At 36.5% G+C, this 21,662-nt stretch overlaps 1 protein-coding gene across 6 annotated transcripts in view; it reads right to left on the bottom strand.

Moving 5' to 3' along the window:
- Positions 1-21,662, bottom strand: part of ANGPT1 (angiopoietin 1) — a 308,232-nt gene that overhangs the window by 14,134 nt on the left and 272,436 nt on the right. For all 6 annotated transcript variants that reach the window (XM_021088688.1, XM_021088686.1, XM_021088684.1 and 3 more), the window contains 1 exon segment: positions 8,790-8,920. In XM_021088688.1, coding sequence (XP_020944347.1) covers positions 8,790-8,920 — 131 coding nt within the window.

The following is a 21,662-nucleotide window of genomic DNA, read 5'->3' as shown; positions in this document are numbered from 1 at the left end:
AATGGAAATCATCCAATCAGGATAACAGACAGAAAACCAAGTGAAAAAAAAAAAATGAAAGCAATATAAGAGATCTATGGGATAATATCAAGTGTGCCAATCTATACATAATAGGGATTCCAGTAGGAAACGAAAAAGAAAAGGGGATTGAAAATATATTTGAGGGAATTCCCATCGTGGCTCAGTGGTTAACAAATTCGACCAGGAACCATGAGGTTGTGGGTTCGATCCCTGGCCTTGCTCAGTGGGTTGCCATGAGCTGTTGTGTGGGTCACAGGCATGGCTCAGATCCTGTGTTGCTGTGGCTCTGGCACAGGCCTGCGGCTACAGCTTCGTTTAGACCCCTAGCCTGAGAACCCCCATATGCCAAGGGAATAGCCCTAGAAAAGGCAAAAAAGAAAAAAAGAAAAAGAAAATATATTTGAAGTAATATCCAGAGGGACCAAAACAATTTCAATCCAAAGAGAACTATACAAAGACATATTATAATAAAAATGGCATGGAGTTCCCATCGTGGCTCAGCAGGACATTACACTCATCAACTATATATGCCCCTAATATAGGAGCACCCAAAAATATGCAACAAATACAAATAAAGGAGAAACTGATAGGACTACAGTAATAGTAGGATACTTTAACAACTCTGTCATATCAATGAACAGATAATCAACAAGGCAATAGAGATCCTAAACGACACAACAGAACAGTTGGACTAAATTTATATTTTTAGGACATTTCAACCAAAAAAACCCCCAAACAAACAGAATATACACTCTTCTCAAGTGAACATGGAACATTCTCTAAGACTGACCACATACTAGGGCTAAAAACTAACCTCAAATATTTAAGAGTATAGAAATTATTTCAAGCATCTTCCCTGATCACAATGGCATGAAACTAGAAATCAACCACAGGAAGGAAAATGAGGAAAAAACCGACTACACAGATACTAAAACATGTTACTAAAAAACCAGTGGCTCAACAATCAACAAGGAAATCAAATAGGAAATTAAAAAAATACCTTGAGACAAATGACAATGAAAACACAACCACTGAAAATCTATGGGATTCCACAAAAGCAGTGCTTAGTGGGAAGCTCATGGTGATACAGGCCTTTCTCAAAAAAGAAGAAAAATCTTAAATCAATAACCTAAATTACCAATGAAAAGAACTAGAAAAAGAAGAGCAAACAAAACATCAAGTCAGCAGAAGGAAGGAAATCATAAAGATCAGAAAGGAAATCAACAAAATAGAGATTCAAAAAACAATAGAAAATAATCAATAAAACCAAGAGCTGGTTCTTTGAAAGGGTAAACAAAACTGACAAATCTCTGGCCAGCCTCACCAAGAAGAACAGAGAGAGGTAGAACCCAAATAAACAAACAAAAAGGAATGAAAAAGGAAAAATCTCAATGGACACTGCAGAAATACCAAAAACCATAAGAGGATACTGTGAACAACCATATGGCAACAAATTTGACAACCCAGAAGAAATGGAAAAGTTTCTAGGTAAGTATAGCCCACCAATACTGAAGCAAGAAGAAAGAGATAATCTGAACAGATTGATCACAAGTAATGAAATTGAATATGTAATAAAAACACTCCCTACAAACAAAATTCCAGGACCAGATGGTTTCCTAGGCTAATTCTACCATACATACAAAGAACTTATACCAATCCTTCTTAAAATTTTCCAAAATATTGAAGAAGGAACATTTCAAAGGTATTCTATGAAGCCACCATCACCCTAATACCAAAACTAGGCAAAGATACTACAAAAAAAGACAATTGTAGGGCAATATCTTTGATGAATATAAACACAAAAATTTTCAACAAAATTTTAGCCAAATGAATTCAACAACACATAAAAAAGATCATACACCATGACCAAGATCACAATTATGGTTCAACATATGCAAATCAATCAATGCCATAAGCACATTAACAAAAGAAGGGTCAAAAACTACATGATCATCTCAATAGATACAGAAAAAGCATTTCAAAACATCCAACATCTATTCATGATAAAAACTTTTACTGAAGTGGATAGAGAGGGAATACTATCTCGACATAATAAAAGCCATTTATGACAAATCCACAACCAATATAACACTCAACAGAGAAAAGCTGAAAGCCTTCCCCCTAAAATCTTGAACAAGACAAAGATGCCTACTGTAATCACATTTATTCAATTTTATTGGAAGTTCTAACCACAGCAATCAGAAAAACAAAAGAAATGTAAGGTATTCAGCTTGGAAGAGAAGAGTTGCAAATTTTATGACACTATACACAGAAAACCCTAAGGATTCCACACAAAAACTACTCTAATTGATTAACAAATTAGGCAAAGTAGCAGGATACTAGATTAACATTCAGAAATTGGTTGCATTTCTGTATACTAAAAATGAAATATTAGAAAATGAATATAAAAATAATACCTTTTAAAATCACACCATCCAAAAATTAAATACCTGGAAATAAATACGACCAAGGTAAAAGACTTATATGGTAAGAACTATAAAACATTAAGGAAATTAAAGAGGATTCAGAGAAATGATAGATATTCCATGCTCCTAGATTGGAAGAATTAATACTGTTAAAATGGCCATTCTATCCAAAGCAATCTACAGCTTTAATCCCATCCTTATCAGATTACCCATGACATTTTCCATAGAACTAGAACAAATAATCCAAAAATTTACATGGAACTATAAAAGACCCAGAATAGCCAAAGCAATCCTGAGGAACAAAAACCAAGCAGGAGGCGTAACTCTTCCAGGCTTCAGACAATATTACAAAGGTACAGTAATCAAGACAGTGTGGTACTGGTACCAAAACAGACATACAGACCAAAGGAACAGAACAGACAGCCCAGAAATAAACCCAGACACCAACTGTCAATTAATCTTCTACAAAGGAAGCAAGAACATAAAATGTGAAAAAGACAGTCTCTTCAGTAAGTGGTGCTGGGAAAACTGAAGAGCTGCAGGTAATTCAATGAAACTAGAAAATTGTCACTCTATGCAGATGACTTGATACTATATTTAAAAAAACCCTAAGGGCTCCACACAACTACTTGAACTGATCAACAAATTCAGCAAAGTAGCAGGATACAAGATCAACATTCAGAAATCAGTTGCATTTCTGTGTACTGACAATGAAGTATTAGAAAAGGAATATAAAAATACATTTTAAAATCAGACCCCCAAAAATTAAATACCTAGGAATAAACCTAAGGAGGTGAAAGACTTATATGCTAAAAATGATAAAACATTAATCAAGGAAATTAAATATGATTCAGAGAAATGGAAAGATATTCCATGCTCCTGGACTGGAAGAATTAATATTTTTCAAATGGCTGCACTGCCCAAAGCAATCTACAGATTCAGTGCAATCCCTATCAAATTGCCCATAACATTTTTTTCATAGAACTAGAATAAATAATCCAAAAATTTATATGGAACCACGAAAGACCTAGAGTTGCCAGGGAAATCCTGAAGAAAAAAGAAACAACAACAACAAACCAAGCAGGAGACATAACTGTCCCAGAGCTCAGACAATATTACAAAGCTACAGTAATCAAGACAGTGTGGTACTTTTACAAAAACAGATGTAGAGACCAATGGAACAGATAGAGAACTCAGAAATAAACCCAGACACCTATGGTCAATTAATCTTCAACAAAGAAGGCAAGAATGTAAAATGGGAAAATTTCTCTTCAACAAGTGGTTCTGAGAAAATTGGACAGCAGCATGTAAATCAATGAAACTAAAACACACCCTCACACCATGCACAAAAATAAACTCAAAATGGCTTAAAGACTTAAATATAAGACAAGACACCATAAAACTCCCATAAGCGAACATTGGCAAAACATTCTCAGACGTCAATTGTACAAATGTTTCCTCAGGTTATCTCCCATGGCAACTGGTGGGAATGTAAATTGGTACAAACACTATGGAGAACAGTTTGGAAGTACCTCAGAAAAGTAAATATAGAACTACCACATGATCCAGCAACCCCACTCCTGGACATACATTCAGAAAAAATTTCCATTCAAAATATATACGTGTCCCTATGTTCACTGCAGCACTATTCACGGTGGCCAAGACATGGAAACAACCTAAACATCAACAGAGGAATATATTAAGATGATGCGGTACATATACATAATGGAGTGCTGCTCAGCCATAAAAAGAATGAAATAATGCCATTTGCAGCAACATGATGTAAATGGAGATTCTCGTACTAAGTGAAATAAGTCAGAAAGAGAAAGACAAATACCACATGGTATAACTTACATGTGTAATCTAAAATATGGCCCAAATGAACCTACCCACAGAACTGAAACAGACTCAGAGTCATGGAAAACAGACTTGTGGTTGCCAAGGTGGAAGGGGGGGATGGGATAGATGAGGAGTTTGTGCTTAGTAGATGCAAACTATTACATTTAGAAGGAATAAGTAATGAGGTCCTACTGTATAGTATGGGGAAATATATCATCTCTTGTGATAAAACATGATGGAAGGTAATTTGAGGAAAATAATGTATATATTTGTCTGACGGGGTAACTTTGCTGTACAGCAGAAATTGGAACAATATTGTAAATCTAGAACACTTTAATTTTTTAAACAGGAAAAACAAAAAAGAAATGCTTCATGAAACAAAAATTATCTAATATTTAAATTGGATGGAAGAATTTCTGGTAAGGTAGAAAGTATGAATACTTCTTGGAAAGGGAGTAAAAAACATTGTGGTATTTATTTACATTTGTGCAAATATGCTTTTTCATTCTTATACCTCCTTTCTACTAACAGTGTACTATGAACTACAACCTATGTGCTGAAAAATAATATTACTTGTTTGTCTCTACTGCAGCCACAATGAATACATGGAATAAGAAAATCACAGAACCAGTAGAAAATGTGAGGGAATTGTCTAGATCCACAACCAGAGGAATGTACATGAGTAAACTCTTTCAGTTAAATAGTTTTATATTCTCTTCTTGATGGTGTCCATTAACTAGACATGTACAATCCTCCCTGGCAACTCATTCCAGCCTTTGATCCCTGGACACTCCATCTAAAGTCACTTTCCTCTTTCTCTATCATGGGTTGTATTTTGTCCTTAGAAGTTGGTATGGTTTGAAATTGCATTATTTATTGTTTACTTTTTGTTAATGGTCTCCCTCACTATATGCAACCTGTATTCTGTCTTGTTCATTTTTTTGACAGTAGTTGACTCTTAACAGTTACTCATTATAACTAGGTTGAATTGATAGAAGGAAGTTAAGAAGTTAGAATGTTAGGAAAGAAGGAAGAAAGATCAAAATGTTCTACCTTATGTCTAGCTGAAATACCTTCTGCTCTCAACTAAGCTTATCTTCTGTTGTTCAGTCTGACAGATAAGCATGACAACAATAACACATTTTCCAACTAAAAGTCCTCCACATACTTGAAGAAAGTTACTTAGATGGCTAAGCAGGCAATAAATCGTACTTTATCTTTAATACTTTTTAGAAGAAACAATGGAAAACTTATAAATAACATAATTAACAAAGCTTTAATTGATGATGACAGAGAATTAAGAATTATTAGTTTCAAGGAGGATGAAACTAAAATCTCTGCTTAAAATAGACTATTTTGAATATGTAAGAAGTCCAAGTCCAAGTTTCTAAAAAAGAAAGGAAAATTCATTAGACGGAGAAAATGGTTCTAAGGGGAACTATAAGAGAATAAATAGTGGTGGTGGGGACAGCTAAGTTGGACATAAATTCCAGGCAATACTCAAATTACCTGGACTGTCACTGACATTCATCCTTATGGTCTCCAGTTCTTAGCTATCTAAATTCCACATATTAGTTTTGCAGAGAGAATAGCTTTGCAAGATCTGGATTCTTTCAAAAGGATATTTGATAGGGTAATGGCATTTATTACAAAAACACATTTACTTAGACTATTCCAGCACAGGCAATAAGTGGAAAATTTCTCTCCCAACATATGTGTTTATTGGTGAGTAAGAAGTAGGTCCAAGAATGATTATGGATGAAAGAACAAGACAAAGTTCAATCATCTGAAGCAGAAATAAATTCCAAATCTGTGCAAAGAAGTTTTTTCATCGACAACCAAAGAGATGCATTCTCCTCTTTGCTTCACTTTGTATTTTCATTACTATGTCAGGAATATGAACATACTGGAATACTATTCTAAGGAAACAAGTGAAAGATTTACTGTTGGTCTTTCATGTGTTGTATTTATTTGGTAAGGAAAATTATCTATAAAAACAGACATGGAGAAAATGAAGTGTATTTCAAAATTAAAATAGGCAGAAAACTGAACAATCAAATTCCTGTTGTCCTTGCATAAAGCTGCTGACAATTTCATTTATGGGCTCAGGGAGGTATTGAAAAGAAATATTTTCTTTCAGGAAAAAAGTTCAGAACCTAACTTGTGGGTACCATTTTAAAAATATTCTAAATTTGTGACAACTGTTATGGGAGGGAGATAATAAAATTGCATATAGAAAACTTAATTTTATTTGCTGAGGTTGAATGTGATGCCAAAATGGCGTGTTTAAAGCTTATGGAGAAGGATATGACAAAGACTCAATACAGGCTGGCTTTGGTAATACTACGGCTGGTCTCACGTTGAAAAGATGTTGTTATAAATGGAGTGGATGGCAATCAGAATGGGATGTGATTTTTGTGGTGGTCACAATGGAGGCCCTGGGGATAAGGATGAAGTGGAAAGATTTCTCCATAATTTTCCTTCTACACTCTCTCATGCTCTGCTAATTGATGAGAAAAAGTGTCAACCTAGTGATTCATTTCATTGGCTTCAAAATTTAAAAGTGATTTAAAGGGATCAAAGATGGTTATTCATTCATTTATGCACTGCATTTTTTATTGAGTTCCTATGTGTCACAATCTGCTGACCTAGATGTTAATGATAAAATGGTGAACATTTACTTACTTTTGTTTTCTTTATGTACAAAACGGAGATTCAAGTTTCTCTCCCTGCTTATCTCACATAGTTTGGAATTCAAGGAAGACAGTACAACATATTCAGTATCGTATAATAATATGTTATAATAATAATGATAGTAATATCATATTCAGAAAAGTAAAATGTTATATTTAAAGAGTATTTTCCTCACTAGCATGAAAACCATGTTTTCTGGTTGTATAACAAAGAATCAGAACAGATGAAGGAGGGAGTGATTACCATTCCACTAAGACAGGGAAACTATACTAAAACTGTAAGACGTGAAACACTGGGCAAGAGCTTCTTTTACAATTTTGTTTGGTGCCAACTCCTCTTTCACCAGTCTACAATATTTCTGAGTTATATCATTTGTCATCAGGTTTTAGCTCAGTGTCTCTTGAACTTCAGTCATGTATCAACTTCAGTTTTTGCCATATCCATTTATAACTTTTATTAATATTTAAGAAATATTTTTCTTTAAGTCAATATTTTGTTAAATGTCAAATACTGTGAATACTTTTTAAAATGCAGAGTTTATATTATTCCTTTAAAGATGAAATCAGTACCACTTACTATAGTAAAATGTAGATATAAAATTTAAAACTTAGTAAAATTAAAACAAAATCACTTTATTTAATTCTAAGTAGGTGCCATTGCCTAACAAAGGTTCTTAGTCAAGAGTTTGCTCTTTCTTTCCTTTTTTCCCCCTTTTTTTTTTTTTTTTTTTTTTGCTTTTTAGAGCTGCATCTGCGGCATGTAGGGATTCCCAGGCTAGGGGTTGAATCAGAGCTGTAGGTGCTGGCCTACACCACAGCTACAGCAGTGCAGGATCTGAGCTGCATCTATGACCTACACCACAGCTCATGGCACAGCTGGATCCCCAACCCACTGAGAAAGGCCAGGGATCAAACCTGCGTCCTCATGGATGCTAGTTGGATTCATTAACCACTGAGCCACAATGGGATTTGCTAAGAAGGGTAATCACTAAGTGCTGAAGAAGTGTTACAGATAAACTAGCAATAAATTCAGAATTTCTCTTTGATACAATCAGAAGGCTACAAAAAATATCTTAAAAGTTCAAAAGGGTTAATTTTCTTGCTCAGTGTCTTAAGACAGTATTATTTAATGGAATTTCCTATACCAGCTCAAATACATCCTCAAACTCATATGGTCTTCTGATAATGCAGGATCCACAAAAGGAAAATGAGTTGATTTTACTGCTACAAGTATTATCTGTAAATAAAAAACACTTTGTAGCATGTCACTATAGCCATGTCACTATAGCATGTCTTGTAGAGGTCAGCACACTAATTAAAGCCCTGGTATAACTGATCTGAATTGTATAACTTTAGATATAGTTACACATCTTTAATCCTCTTATTCTGTTTCAATAGAATGGTCAATGAACTCTATTATACAGTTGTAAAATATTTTGTAAGGAATTTTTTTGTTTTATTTTGTTTTTGTCTGTATGCTGAATTCTTAAATTGTTGTTCATTTCACTATGTGTATCATAATGAGTATTTACAAAGTAGAACAACTGGGACTTTAAGAAGTTTAAAAATGTATTCAAAACCAAGCTTAGCACACCCCCACCATAGATTTGGGGGAGAAGGCAAACTTCTAAGTATGCTAGCAATGTCTTGCACAAGAACATATGGTAAATTAGTGGGCAGAACAAAATGATCTCTAAGGACTTGCTCTTAAGTTTCCCGACCAGAAGATCAGAGTCCTTTCTCATAGATAAGAAACCTCAAGCCTCAAACCAATGAAACATAACTTAGAGAATGGCCCTGAAGGACTTACCTCCTGTTAGCATGAGGGCACATTTGCACATGCAGTTGTCATTATCAGCATCTTTAGTGCTGAAATCAGCACCATGTAAGATCAGGCTGCTCTGTTTTCCTGCTGTCCCACTGTGACCCTTTAAATACAACCTGAAGTTTAAAAAAAAAAAAAAAAGTTAAGCCAGTCAACAGAATAACAGAACCCAGAAGACTGGTTTTTTACCTTTATTCATCGTTTTCTCCCTTCTCTGAACTCAACTGTTCCAACAAATTGCTCTAAGACCCAAGGTCCTTGAACCAAAAGAAAGGGGAAGGGGAGGGAAAGAGAAAGGAAGGAAGGAACGGGGAAGGGAGGAAGGAATATAAGAAGGAAGGAGGGAAGAGAGGAAGGAAGGAAAGACTACAATTTTTTTTTTTTCCTTTTGTCTCTGCCTTTTCTTGGGTCACTCCCATAGCATATGGAGGTTCCCAGGCTAGGGGTCTAATAGGAGCTGTAGCCACCGGCTTACACCAGAGCCACAGCAACATGGGATCGGAGCCACGTCTACAACCTACACCACAGCTCACGGCAATGCTGGATCCTTAACCCACTGAGCAAGGCCAGGGATTGAACCTGCAACCTCATGATTCCTAGTTGGATTCATTAACCACGGAGCCACAACGGGAACTCCAGGAAAGACTCCAATTTATAGATAGATAAAATTCTCTATGGCTGTGTGCCTGATGTTTATTTTACTATACATTCTCAAACTTATATGGTCTTCTGATAATGGAGGATCCACAAAAGGAAAATGAGTTGATTTTACTGCAGCAAGTATTATTTCTAAATAAAAAACACCTTGTAGCATGTCACTATAGCAAATCACTGTGTTAGTATTGAATACTGGAGGGATAAAGACATTGAAGGAGTAAGAGATGGCACTCATTTTCTCTCACAAACACATAAAAAAATCCTACATGTAGAACGATTCACACAGAATATCTACTGAACACTGGCAAAAGACCTTAAATCTCCAAAAAGGGCAGGAAAACCTTCACATAACTGAGTAGAACAAAAGGCAAAAAAAAAAAAAAAAAAAGAGAGAGAGAGAGAGAGAGAAGAGGAATCAGGATGGGACTAGCTTTCCTGAGAGGGAGCTGTTAAAGAGGAAAGGAACCTACATCCTGGGTTCTTACACCTAACTGACAGGGAGATCGACTGAGATGGAGGGACCTCAGAGCCTCAGAGAAAAGCACAGAAGCTAGACTGAGGAGGGTAAAGCAGAGAGAGAGAACTGAAAAGACCATCAATAATACTGCTCCTGTACACCACAGCCTGAGATGCTTGGGTGGGGGCCTGGTGCTGAGACTCAGGCTCCTAGGAGAGGACTAGAGTTAGCTGTGTGGAGATAGCCTGAGGGGCCAGGGAGTGGTATGCCATAAGCTGGGGAATGGAAAGCCACAGCTGAAGGAACCCAGGAGGTCTGGGCCCAATTGGAGAAAAAAGGCACTACTGTTGGGGAGGGTAAGAGGAGGAGGGGCAGACCACCATAGGACTACTTTTCCTTGTGCACAGACTCTCAGAGGGCAAGGCACCTCTGGTACAGGCTATGAGTGGTGAGGCACCACTTGTGCAGGCTATGGGGTATGGAGCACCTCTTGTGTGGGCTACAGGGGGCCAGGCACCTCTTGTGTAGGCTGAGGGCAGTAGGGGGCTAAACATGACATAGTACCTCTTATGTGGTCTACAGGTGGCAAGGGAAAACCACAGCAGTCATCTCAGACACAGAGGTGGGGGTGGCCTGACACCAATAGGGGTCCACGAACAGGTAGCATCTGTGGCCTGAGTCACCTCAGAGGTTGGCACAGAGGAGGGCACTATAACTGAGCAAACCTGTCGTTGCTCTAACTCCCCTGGGAATGCACACACCCTCCTTCTGCCACTGCCAAACAGTCTGGGTACTGCCCACAAGATCAATGTAACTTTGCAGGGCCCCGAAACTAGGAGAAGCCTGCACCAACTTCCTGTGGGTCCTTGACACTGTTAAGGCTCAGCAACCAGGCACTGACTACTAGCCCTGATCACTGCCTCCATCTCCCTGGAAGCATGTGCATCACCCTAAAAATAAATAGTAAGCCCTCAGTACTACCCAGGGGCACTCTTGCATATAAACAGCCCTCCAAGACTTCAGTAGCTGTTTTCCACACACTCAAAGAACCAGAAAAACAGAAGCAAAATGAAGAAGCTCAGGAACCATGCCCAGTTAAAAGAACAGGAGAATTCACCTGAAGGACAAAAAAATAAAACAAACCTCTGCAGTCTAACAGACACTAAGTTCAAAAAGGAGATAGTGAAAATAATGAAGGAATTAAGAGGAACTATAAAGGAATTAAGAGCAGATATGAACAGTTATTCAGATTACTTTAGCAAGGAAATAAAAACTATAAGGAGGAACCAAGAAAAATCAGAAAATTCACTTGCAGAGACACAAGCCTAGTTAAAGGCACTGAAGAGCAAAATGAATAATGCAGAGGAATGAATCTGTGACTTGGAAGATAGAATAATGGAAATCTCCCAATCAGGACAGCAGACAGAAAAATCAAGTGAAAAAAACATGAAAGAAATATAAGAGACCCTCTGAGATAATACAAAGCAGGCCAATCTATGCATGATAGGGATTCCAAAAGGAAAAGAAAAAGAAAGGGGATTGAAAATATATTTGAAGACATTATGACTGAAAACATTCCAAATCTAAAGGAAACAGATATCAAGATGCAAGAAGCACAGAGGGCCCCAAACAAGTTGAACTGAAACAGACCCACACCAAAACATGTTATAAGAAAAATGGCAAAAGTTAAAGATAAAAAGAGGATTCTAAAGGCAGCAAGAGAAAGACAAAGAGTTAGTTATAAATGAACCCCCCATAAGGCTATCAGTTGATTTCTTTACAAAAACACTACAGGCCAGTAGAGAGTGGCAAGATATACTCAAAGTTCTAAAAGGAAAAAATTCGCAGACTAGAGTACTCTACCCAGCAAGAATATCATTTAAAATAGGACAAGTAAAGAATTTCTCCAACAAAGAAAAACTGAAAGAGCACAGCAATACTAAACCAATTCTAAAAGAAATACTGAAAGTGCTCCTCTAAATAAAAAAGAAAGAAATAGGATGGAGAAAATCACAATTGGAAAGTAATCACTCAAACAAGCTAGGTTATAGATCTAAAAGGGAAAAAAAAAAAAAAAACCTATCGTAAAAGTGACAATAAACACAAGGAACAGCAAAAGGATAAACATGAAGATGTTAAAAAAGGACTTCAAAATCATAAAATGTGGGAAAGAAAAGTAAGTAAATATAGATTTTCTTTTTTAACCATGTGTTCCAGCCTATATGACTATCAAGCTAAAGCAAGCAGACATAGGAAGAGGTTAACATAATTGAAAAACAGGGCAACCAAAATTGAAAACAAAGATTACATTCACAAAAACTAAAAAGAAGAGGGCACAAGCATAAAAACAAAAAAGGAAATCATCCAACCAAAAAAGGAAGGAACAAAGGAGAAACATAGAATCAACAGGAAAAGAAGGTTTAAAATAGCAGTAAATACATATTTATCAATAATTCCCTTAAACATTAATGGACTGAATGCTCCAATCAAAAGTTATAGAGTGGCAGATTGGATAAAAAAACATGAGCCTACAATATGCTGTCTACAAGAGTCTCACTTTAGGTCAAAGGACACATTATATTAAAATTGAGGGGATAGAAAAGGATATTTCATGTGAATGAAAAAGACAGCAATGAGGGAGTTGCAATATTCACATCAGACAAAACAGACTTTAAAATGAAGGCCATAAAGAAAGACAAAGAAGGACACTATTTAACGATAAAAGGATCCAATCAAGAAGAGGGTATTACAATCGTCAACATATATGCCCCTAATATAGGAGCACCCAGATGCATACAACAAGTACTAACAGACATAAAAGAGAAACTGGAGTTCGCGTCGTGGCTCAGTGGTTAACGAATCCGACTAGGAACCATGAGGTTGTGGGTTTGATCCCTGGCCTCACTCAGTGGGTTAAGGATCCGGTGTTGCTGTGAGCTGTGGTGTAGGTTGCAGACATGGCTCAGATCCCACATTGCCGTGGCTCTAGTGTAGGCTGGCAGCTAGAGCTCCAATTAGACCCCTAGCATGGAACCTCCAAATGCCATGAGTGTGGCCCTGGAAAAGACAAAACAAACAAACCAAAAAAACCATAAAAGAGAAACTGATGGGAATTCAATAATAGTAGGATACTTTAACACCCCTCTCATATAAATGCACAGATTAGACTGAAAATCAATCAGGCAACAGAGATCCTAAATGACACAATAGAAAAGTTAGATTTCATTGACATTTTCAGGACACTACATCCTAAAAATCAGAATATACGTTCTAGAAAGGGTGGGGGGAAAAACTGTAATTATGATGTATACATGTAAGGATAACCTGACCCCCTTGCTGTACAGTGGGAAAATAAAAAAAAAATAAAATAAAATAAAATAGCAAAAAAAAAAAAAAAAAAAAGAATATATGTTCTTTCACACACACGCACTTGGAATATACATTCCAGAATATATTTTCTTTCTAACACATGCACATGGAACATTCTCATGGATTGACCACATGCTGGGGCACAAAAGTTACCTCAAAAAGTTAAGAGTATAGAAAGTATTTCAAGCATCGCCTCTGTCCACGATAGCATGAAATTAGAAATCAACCACAGGAAAAGAAATGAGGAAAAAACTGACTACATGAAGACTAAACAACATGCTACTAAAAAACCAGTGGGTCAACGAGGAAATCAAAAGGGAAATAAAAAAATACCTTAAGACATATGACAATGAAAGCACAACCATTCCAAATACATGGGATGCCACAAAAGCAGAGCTTAGAGCTAAGTTCACAGCAATAACTGCTTTTGCCAAACAATTTAAACTACCACCTAAAAGGATTAGAAAAATAAGAACAGGAGTTCCCATCATGGCACAGTGGTTAACAAATCCGACTAGGAACCATGATGTTGCAGGTTCGATCCCTGGCCTTGCTCAGTGGGTCAAGGATCTGGCATTGCCATGAGCTGTGGTGTAGGCTGCATATGCAGCTTGGATCCCACATTGCTGTGGCTCTGGTGTAGGCCAATGTCTAAGTTCCAATTAGACCCCTAGCCTGGGAACCTCCATATGCCACAGGAAGAGGCCCTAGAAAAGGCAAAAAAAAAAAAAAAAAAAAAAAAAGAAAAATAAGAACAAACAAAACCAAAAGTCAGCAGAAGAAAGAAAATCATAAAGATCAGACAGGAAATCAATGAAATAAAGATTCAAAAAGCAATAGAAAAAAAATCAATAAAACCAAGAGCTAGTTCTTTAAAAGGGTAAACAAAATTGACAAAACTTTGGCTAGGCTCACCAAGAAGAGGAGAGAAAGAACTCAAACAAAATAAGAAAGTAAAAAGGATAACTATCAACAGATAGTGTAAAAAATACAAAATATTATAATAGAATACTATAAACAATTGTATGACAACAAATTTGACAACTTAGAAGAAATGGACAAATTTGTAGAGACATACAGCCCACCAACACTGAAGCAAGAAGAAACAGATCAATTGAACAGGCTGATCACTAGACATGAAATTGCATATGTAATAAAAAAACACTGCCTATAAACAAAAGTCCAGGACCAGATGGCTTCACAGGAGAATTCTATCAAACATACAAAGAACTTATACCCATCCTCCTTAAACTTTCCAAAAGGTTGAAGAAGAAGGAACACTCTCAAAGACATTCTATGAAGTCACAACCACCCTATACCAAAATCAGACAAAGATACCACCAAAAAAGAAAGCTATAGGCCATTATCTTTGATGACTATTGATGCAAAAACTCCCAACAAAATTTTAGCCAACTGAATCCATCAACATATAAAAAAGATCATACAGCACAACCAAGTGGGATTCATTCCAGGTTCACAAGGATGGTTCGACCTATGCAAATCAATCAACATCATACACCACATTAACAAAAGAAAAGCCAAAAACCACATGATCATTTCAATAGTTGCAGAAAAAGCACTTGAAAAAAAATCCAACATCCATTCATGATAAAAACTCTTACCAAAGTGGGTATAGAGGGAATATAACATAATCAAATCCATTTAAGATAAACCCACAGCCAATATCAAACTCAATGGAGAAAAGCTGAAAACCTTCCTGTTAAATTCTGAAACAAGACAAGTATGCCCACTCTCACCACTTTTATTCAACATAGTATTGGGAGTCCTAGCTATGGCAATCAAATAAAAATACCCAAATTGGAAGAGAAGAGGTAAAACTGTCACTCTATGCAGATATGACACTATATATAGAAATTCCTAAAAGCTCCACACAAAAACTCTTGAACTGATGAACAAATTCAGCAAAATAGCAGGATACAAGATTAACATTCAGAAATCAGTTGCATTTCTGTATACTGACAATGAAATATTGGAAAAGGAATATAAAAATATAATACTTTTAAAATCGCACCCCCAAAAATCAAATACCTAAGAATAAAACTGACTAAGGAGGTGAAAGACTTATATGCTGAGAACTATAAAACATTAATTGATGAAATAAAGAGGATTCAGAGAAATGGAAAGATATTCCATGCTCCTGGACTGGAAGAATTAATACTGTTAAAATGGACATACTACCCAAGGCAGTCTAGAAATTCAATGAAATCCCTATCAAATTACCTATGACATTTTTCACAGCACTAGAAAAAACAATCCAAAAATTTATATGGAACCATGAAAGACCCAGAATTACCAGGGCAATCCTGAGGCAGTGGGGACAGGGAAACAAGCAGGAGGCATACCTGTCCCAGAACTCAGACAATATTACAAAGCTACAGTAATTAAGACAGTGTGGTACTGGTACGAAAAGAGACATACAGACCAATGGAACAGAATAGAGTCCAGAAATAAACCCAGACACCTATGGTCAATTAATCTTCAGCAAAGGAGGTAAGAATATAAAATGGGAAATATTCTCTTCAACAAGTGGTTCTGAGAAACCTGGACAGCTGCATGTAAATCAATGAAACTAGACACACCCTCACACCACGCACAAAAATAAACTCAAAAAGGCTTAAAGACGTAAACATAAGATAAGACACCATAAAACTCCTAGCAGAGAACATAGGCAAAACATTCACTGACATCAACCATACAAATGTTTTCTTAGGTCAGACTCCCAAGGCTTCAAAAGAAAGCAATGGGACCTATTCAAACTTACAGGTTTTGCACAGCAAAGGAAAGCATTTAAAAAAAAGAAAAAGGAAAAAGACAACATATGGAATGGGAGAAAATAGTTTCAAATGATCCAACTGACAGGGTTTAATCTCTAAAATATTCAAACAATTAATACAACTCAACAGCAAAAAACAAACAAACAAACAAACAAAAAAACAACCAACCCAATTAAAAAATGGGCAGAAGATCTGAATAGACATTTCTCCAAAGAAGGTACACAGAAGACCAATAGACACATGAAAAAATGCTCAACATCACTAATTATTAGTGAAATGAAAATCAAAACTATAATGAGGTACCACCTCACACTGGTCAGAATGGCCATTATTAACAAGTCAACAGATAACAAATGCCGGAGAGGGTGTAGAGAAAGGGTACCCTCCTTCACTGTTGGTGGGAATGTCAATTGGTACAACCACTATGGAAAACAGTATGAAGGTACCTCAGAAAACTACATATATAACTACCATATGATCTTGCAATCCCACTCATCAACATATAGCCAGACAAAATTTTCATTGAAAATTATACATGCATTGCTATGTTCACAATAGCCAAGACATGGAAACAACCTAAATGCTCATCGACAGATGAATGGATCAAGAAGATATGATATATATACATAATGGAATACTACTCAGCCATAAAAAGAACAAAACAGTGCCATTTGAAGCAACATGGATGGAACTAGAGACTATCATACTAATGAAGTAAGTCAGAAAGACAAATACCATGTGATCTCACTTATGTGGAATCTAAAATGTGGCACAAATGAAGGTATCTACAGAAGAGAAACAAACTCATGGAGTTGGAGAATAGACTTGTGGTTGCCAAGGTGGAAGGGGAGGAAATGGGATGGACTTAGAGTTTGGGGTTAGTAGATGCAAACTATTGCATTTGGATTGGAAAAGCAATGAGATTCTGTTGTATAGCACAGGGAACTATATCTAGTCACTTGTGATGGAACATGCTGGAGGATAATGTGAGAAACAGAATGTGTATAGAGAAACAGAATGTGTACAGATGTATGACTGGGTCACTTTGCTGTAGAGCAGAAACTGACAGAACATTGTGAATCAACTATAATAAAAATGTTGAATATTGATGGTGTGTTAAACAGAGGACTTATTCTATGCCAAGATTTATGTTAAATCTTGATTCATGTATCAATATCCCAATATTGCATAACAAAGCTCAGAGAGACTAAGTAAGCTGGAATTTAGCTATGGTTGACTTATTTTTATTTATTTTTTAAAAATTTTTTCCCACTGTACAGCAAGGGGGTCAGGTTATCCTTACATGTATACATTACAATTACATTTTTCCCCCAGCCTTTCTTCTGTTGCAACATGAGTATCTAGACAAAGTTCTCAATGCTATTCAGCAGGATCTCCTTGTAAATTTATTCTAAGTGGTGTCTGATAAGCCCAAGCTGCCGATCCCTCCCACTCCCTCCCCCTCCCATCAGGCAGCCACAAGTCTCTTCTCCAAGTCCATGATTTTCTTTTCTGAGGAGATGTTCATTTGTGCTGGATATTAGATTCCAGTTATAAGTGATATCACATGGTATTTGTCTTTGTCTTTCTGGCTCATTTCACTCAGGATGAGATTCTCTAGCTCCATCCATGTTGCTGCAAATGGCATTATGTCATTCTTTTTCACAGCTGAGTAGTATTCCATTGTATATATATACCACCTCTTCCGAATCCAACCCTCTGTCGATGGACATTTGGGTTGTTTCCATGTCCTGGCTATTGTGAATAGTGCTGCAATGAACATGCGGGTGCATGTGTCTCTTTTAAGTAGAGCTTTGTCCGGATAGATGCCCAAGAGTGGGATTGCGGGGTCATATGGAAGTTCTATGTATAGATTTCTAAGGTATCTCCAAACTGTTCTCCATAGTGGCTGTACCAGTTGACATTCCCACCAACAGTGCAGGAGGGTTCCCTTTTCTCCACAGCCCCTCCAGCACTTGTTATTTGTGGATTTATGAATGATGGCCATTCTGACTGGTGTGAGGTGGTATCTCATGGTAGTTTTGATTTGCATTTCTCTTATAATCAGGGATGATGAGCATTTTTTCATGTGTTTGTTGGCCATCTGTATATCTTCTTTGGAGAAATGTCTATTCAGGTCTTTGGCCCATTTTTCCATTGATTGATTGGCTTTTTTGCTGTTGGGTTGTATAAGTTGTTTATATATTCTAGAGATTAAGCCCTTGTCGGTTGCATCATTTGAAACTATTTTCTCCCATTCTGTAAGTTGTCTTTTTGGTTTCTTTTTGGTTTCCTTGGCTGTGCAAAAGCTTTTCAGTTTGATGAGGTCCCATGGGTTTATTTTTGCTCTCATTTCTATTGCTTTGGGAGACTGACCTGAGAAAATATTCATGATGTTGATGTCAGAGAGTGTTTTGCCTATGTTTTCTTTCAGGAGTTTGATGGTGTCCTGTCGTATATTTAAGTCTTTCAGCCATTTGGAGTTTATTTTTGTGCATGGTGTGAGGGTGTGTTCTAGTTTCATTGATTTGCATGTAGCTGTCCAGGTTTCCCAGCAATGCTTGCTGAATAGACTTTCTTTTTCCCATTTTATGTTCTTGCCTCCCTTGTCAAAGATTAATTGACCATAGGTGTCAGGGTTTATTTCCGGATTCTCTCTTCTGTTCCATTGGTCTGTCTGTCTGTTTTGATACCAGTACCACACTATCTTGATGACTGTGGCTTTGTAGTATTTCTTGAAGTCTGGGAGAGTTATGCCTCCTGCTTGGTTTTTGTTTCTCAGGATTGCTTTGGCGATTCTGGGTCTTTTGTGGTTCCGTATAAATGTTTGGATTGTTTGTTCTAGTTCTGTGAAAAATGTCATGGGTAATTTGATAGGGATTGCATTGAATCTGTAGATTGCTTTGGGTAGTATGGCCATTTTTACAATATTGATTTTCCCAATCCAGGAACATGGAATATCTTTCCATTTCTTTACATCTTCTTTGATTTCTTTGATTAAAGTTTTATAGTTCTCGGCATATAGGTCCTTTACCTCCTTGGTCAGGTGTATTCCGAGGTGTTTGATTTTGTGAGGTGCAATTTTAAAAGGTATCGTATTTTTGTATTCCTTTTCTAATATTTCATTGCTGGTATACAGAAATGCAACTGACTTCTGAATGTTAATCTTATATCCTGCTACTCTGCTGAATTTATGAATCAGTTCAAGGAGTTTTGGGGTTGAGTCCTTAGGGTTTTCTATGTATAGTATCATGTTATCTGCATACAGTGACAGTTTTATCTCTTCTCTTCCTATATGGATGCCTTTTATTTCTTTTGTTTGTCTAATTGCTGTGGCCAGGACTTCCAAAACTATGTTGAAGAGCAGTGGTGAGAGTGGGCATCCCTGTCTTGTTCCAGATTTGAGTGAGAAGGCTTTCAGTTTTTCCCCATTGAGGATTATATTTGCTGTGGGTTTATCATAAATGGCTTTGATTATATTCAGGAATGTTCCCTCTATACCCACTTTGGCGAGGGTCTTGATCCTGAATGGATGTTGGACTTTGTCAAATGCTTTTTCTGTGTCTATTGAGATGATCATATGATTTTTGACTTTTTTTTTTGTTAATGTGGTGTATGATGCTGATTGATTTGCGTATGTTGAACCATCCTTGTGAACCTGGGATGAACCCAACCTGGTCATGGTGTATAATTTTTTTGATATGTTGTTGGATTCGGTTGGCTAAGATTTTGTTGAGAATTTTTGCATCTATATTCATCAATGATATTGGGCGATAGTTTTCTTTTTTGGTGGTATCTCTGTCTGGTTTTGGAATGAGGGTGATGGTGGCATCATAGAATGTCTTTGGGAGTATTCCTTCTTCTTCAACCTTTTGAAAGAGTTTAAGGAGGATGGGCACCAATTCCTCTTTATATGTTTGATAAAATTCACCTGTGAAGCCATCTGGTCCTGGACTTTTATTTGTAGGGAGTGATTTTATGACCTCTTCAATTTCATTTCTAGTGATCAGTCTGTTCAGTTGGTCTGTTTCTACTTGATTCAGTGTTGGCAGGCTGTAAGATTCTAGAAAATTGTCCATTTCTTCCAGATTGTCAAACTTGCTGCCGTATAGTTGTTCATAGTATTCTCTTATGGTTTTTTGTATTTCTGCTGTATCTGTTATGGTTGACTTTAAAATCCAAACTCTCATTAATCACTATGTACTCTGAACAAATATTTGTTGAACTCATACTATATATCAGAAGTTGTTCTCAGTACTTAAGATATACCAGCAAACGAAATAGAAAACCATGCCCTCAAGGGCCTGCATTCTGGTAGTATCCCTAAGATTAAGTTCAAAATCCCAACTGTTTAACCTCAAATGTGGCATTCATCAAAAACCTTCCCTTACTCTTTAGAAACATTTCTTATATAAATTTACATTGATCTAGATCAGGAGCTCTCCAGGAGTTGAACGTATATCAAATCATCTGGTCATTTGTGAAAGACTTACTCACTAGGCTGAGTAATTTGTTTTCAACTAGCATCTCACATCACTCTGCATACTTCCCAAAGAGAAAATTTGGAAGAATATTGATCTAGAATTAAAAAACTAGTGAACAATTCATAATATTTGCCTAATATAGTTTCCTGACATCTCTTCATTTCCTGTGGATCCTGCATGCTGCTTTCATATCCAACTGGGTACTTTGAACAAATGCAAACTTGCTCAGGTACTTCATGTCTCAAAATAACTAAGCTGTTGTCAGTAGCTTTAGTTTGATATTCAAGATCTGTGGTTGAGACCTACCCCTCTCTCTTACTCTATCTAATACTCCTCTGTTCTCATTCATCAAAATCATCTAGCAATATTTCCTTCAAATCCATGTGTGTCACTTCTGTGCCAGAGTCACATTCATAAATCCTATTCATCCACACTATGGATAATGGGTGATTAAATCTCTTTGATTGAGACATTACCAGAACCTAGGCCAGCTTTGAACAAAATTCTAATTATTAAACAAAAACAATAAAGATCAATTAATATTTGGATAGATACACACACACATATATTCTTCCCATATATACATATTTGACTTGTGTTTGCACCAAAGTATATGCATATATCCCATTATTATTTTGTAAGGTTGATAATGTTTTTTAGCAAATAACAGTACTGTTGTATGACTATGTCAAAATATTTTTAAAACATTCTGCAAAGATTTTTTTTTAGCCAGAGCAAAACATATAATTATATCATACTTAAGTTCTGTTGGTTTCAATAATTAATAGAACTTATAGTTAACAGAGGCTGAAGGAAGCTTCTAATGATTATCACAACAAGTTTATATTTTAAAAATCTGAGAATCAGGCTAAAAGTCACTGATGATGCAAAATTGTAGAATTTTTAACTGCAAATTCACATTTTACATTGCAAGCAGCCCATATGGAGGAGGGTTTCACTAGGATAAGGTGAGAGGTTACCAAGGGGAGCCCTAGGACATGTTACATGGGTGAATTCATCACCTTCTAGAAATGGCCTGAAGTTTTAACTTGATTATTTTCTCAGCCTCTCAGAGACAGAAACACACTAACAAAAC

This window comes from Sus scrofa, chromosome 4 (assembly GCF_000003025.6).
Source record: "Sus scrofa isolate TJ Tabasco breed Duroc chromosome 4, Sscrofa11.1, whole genome shotgun sequence".
NCBI lineage: Eukaryota > Metazoa > Chordata > Mammalia > Artiodactyla > Suidae > Sus > Sus scrofa.
Note: the sequence above shows the minus strand (reverse complement) of the source record. Positions and strands in the feature narration are given on the sequence as shown.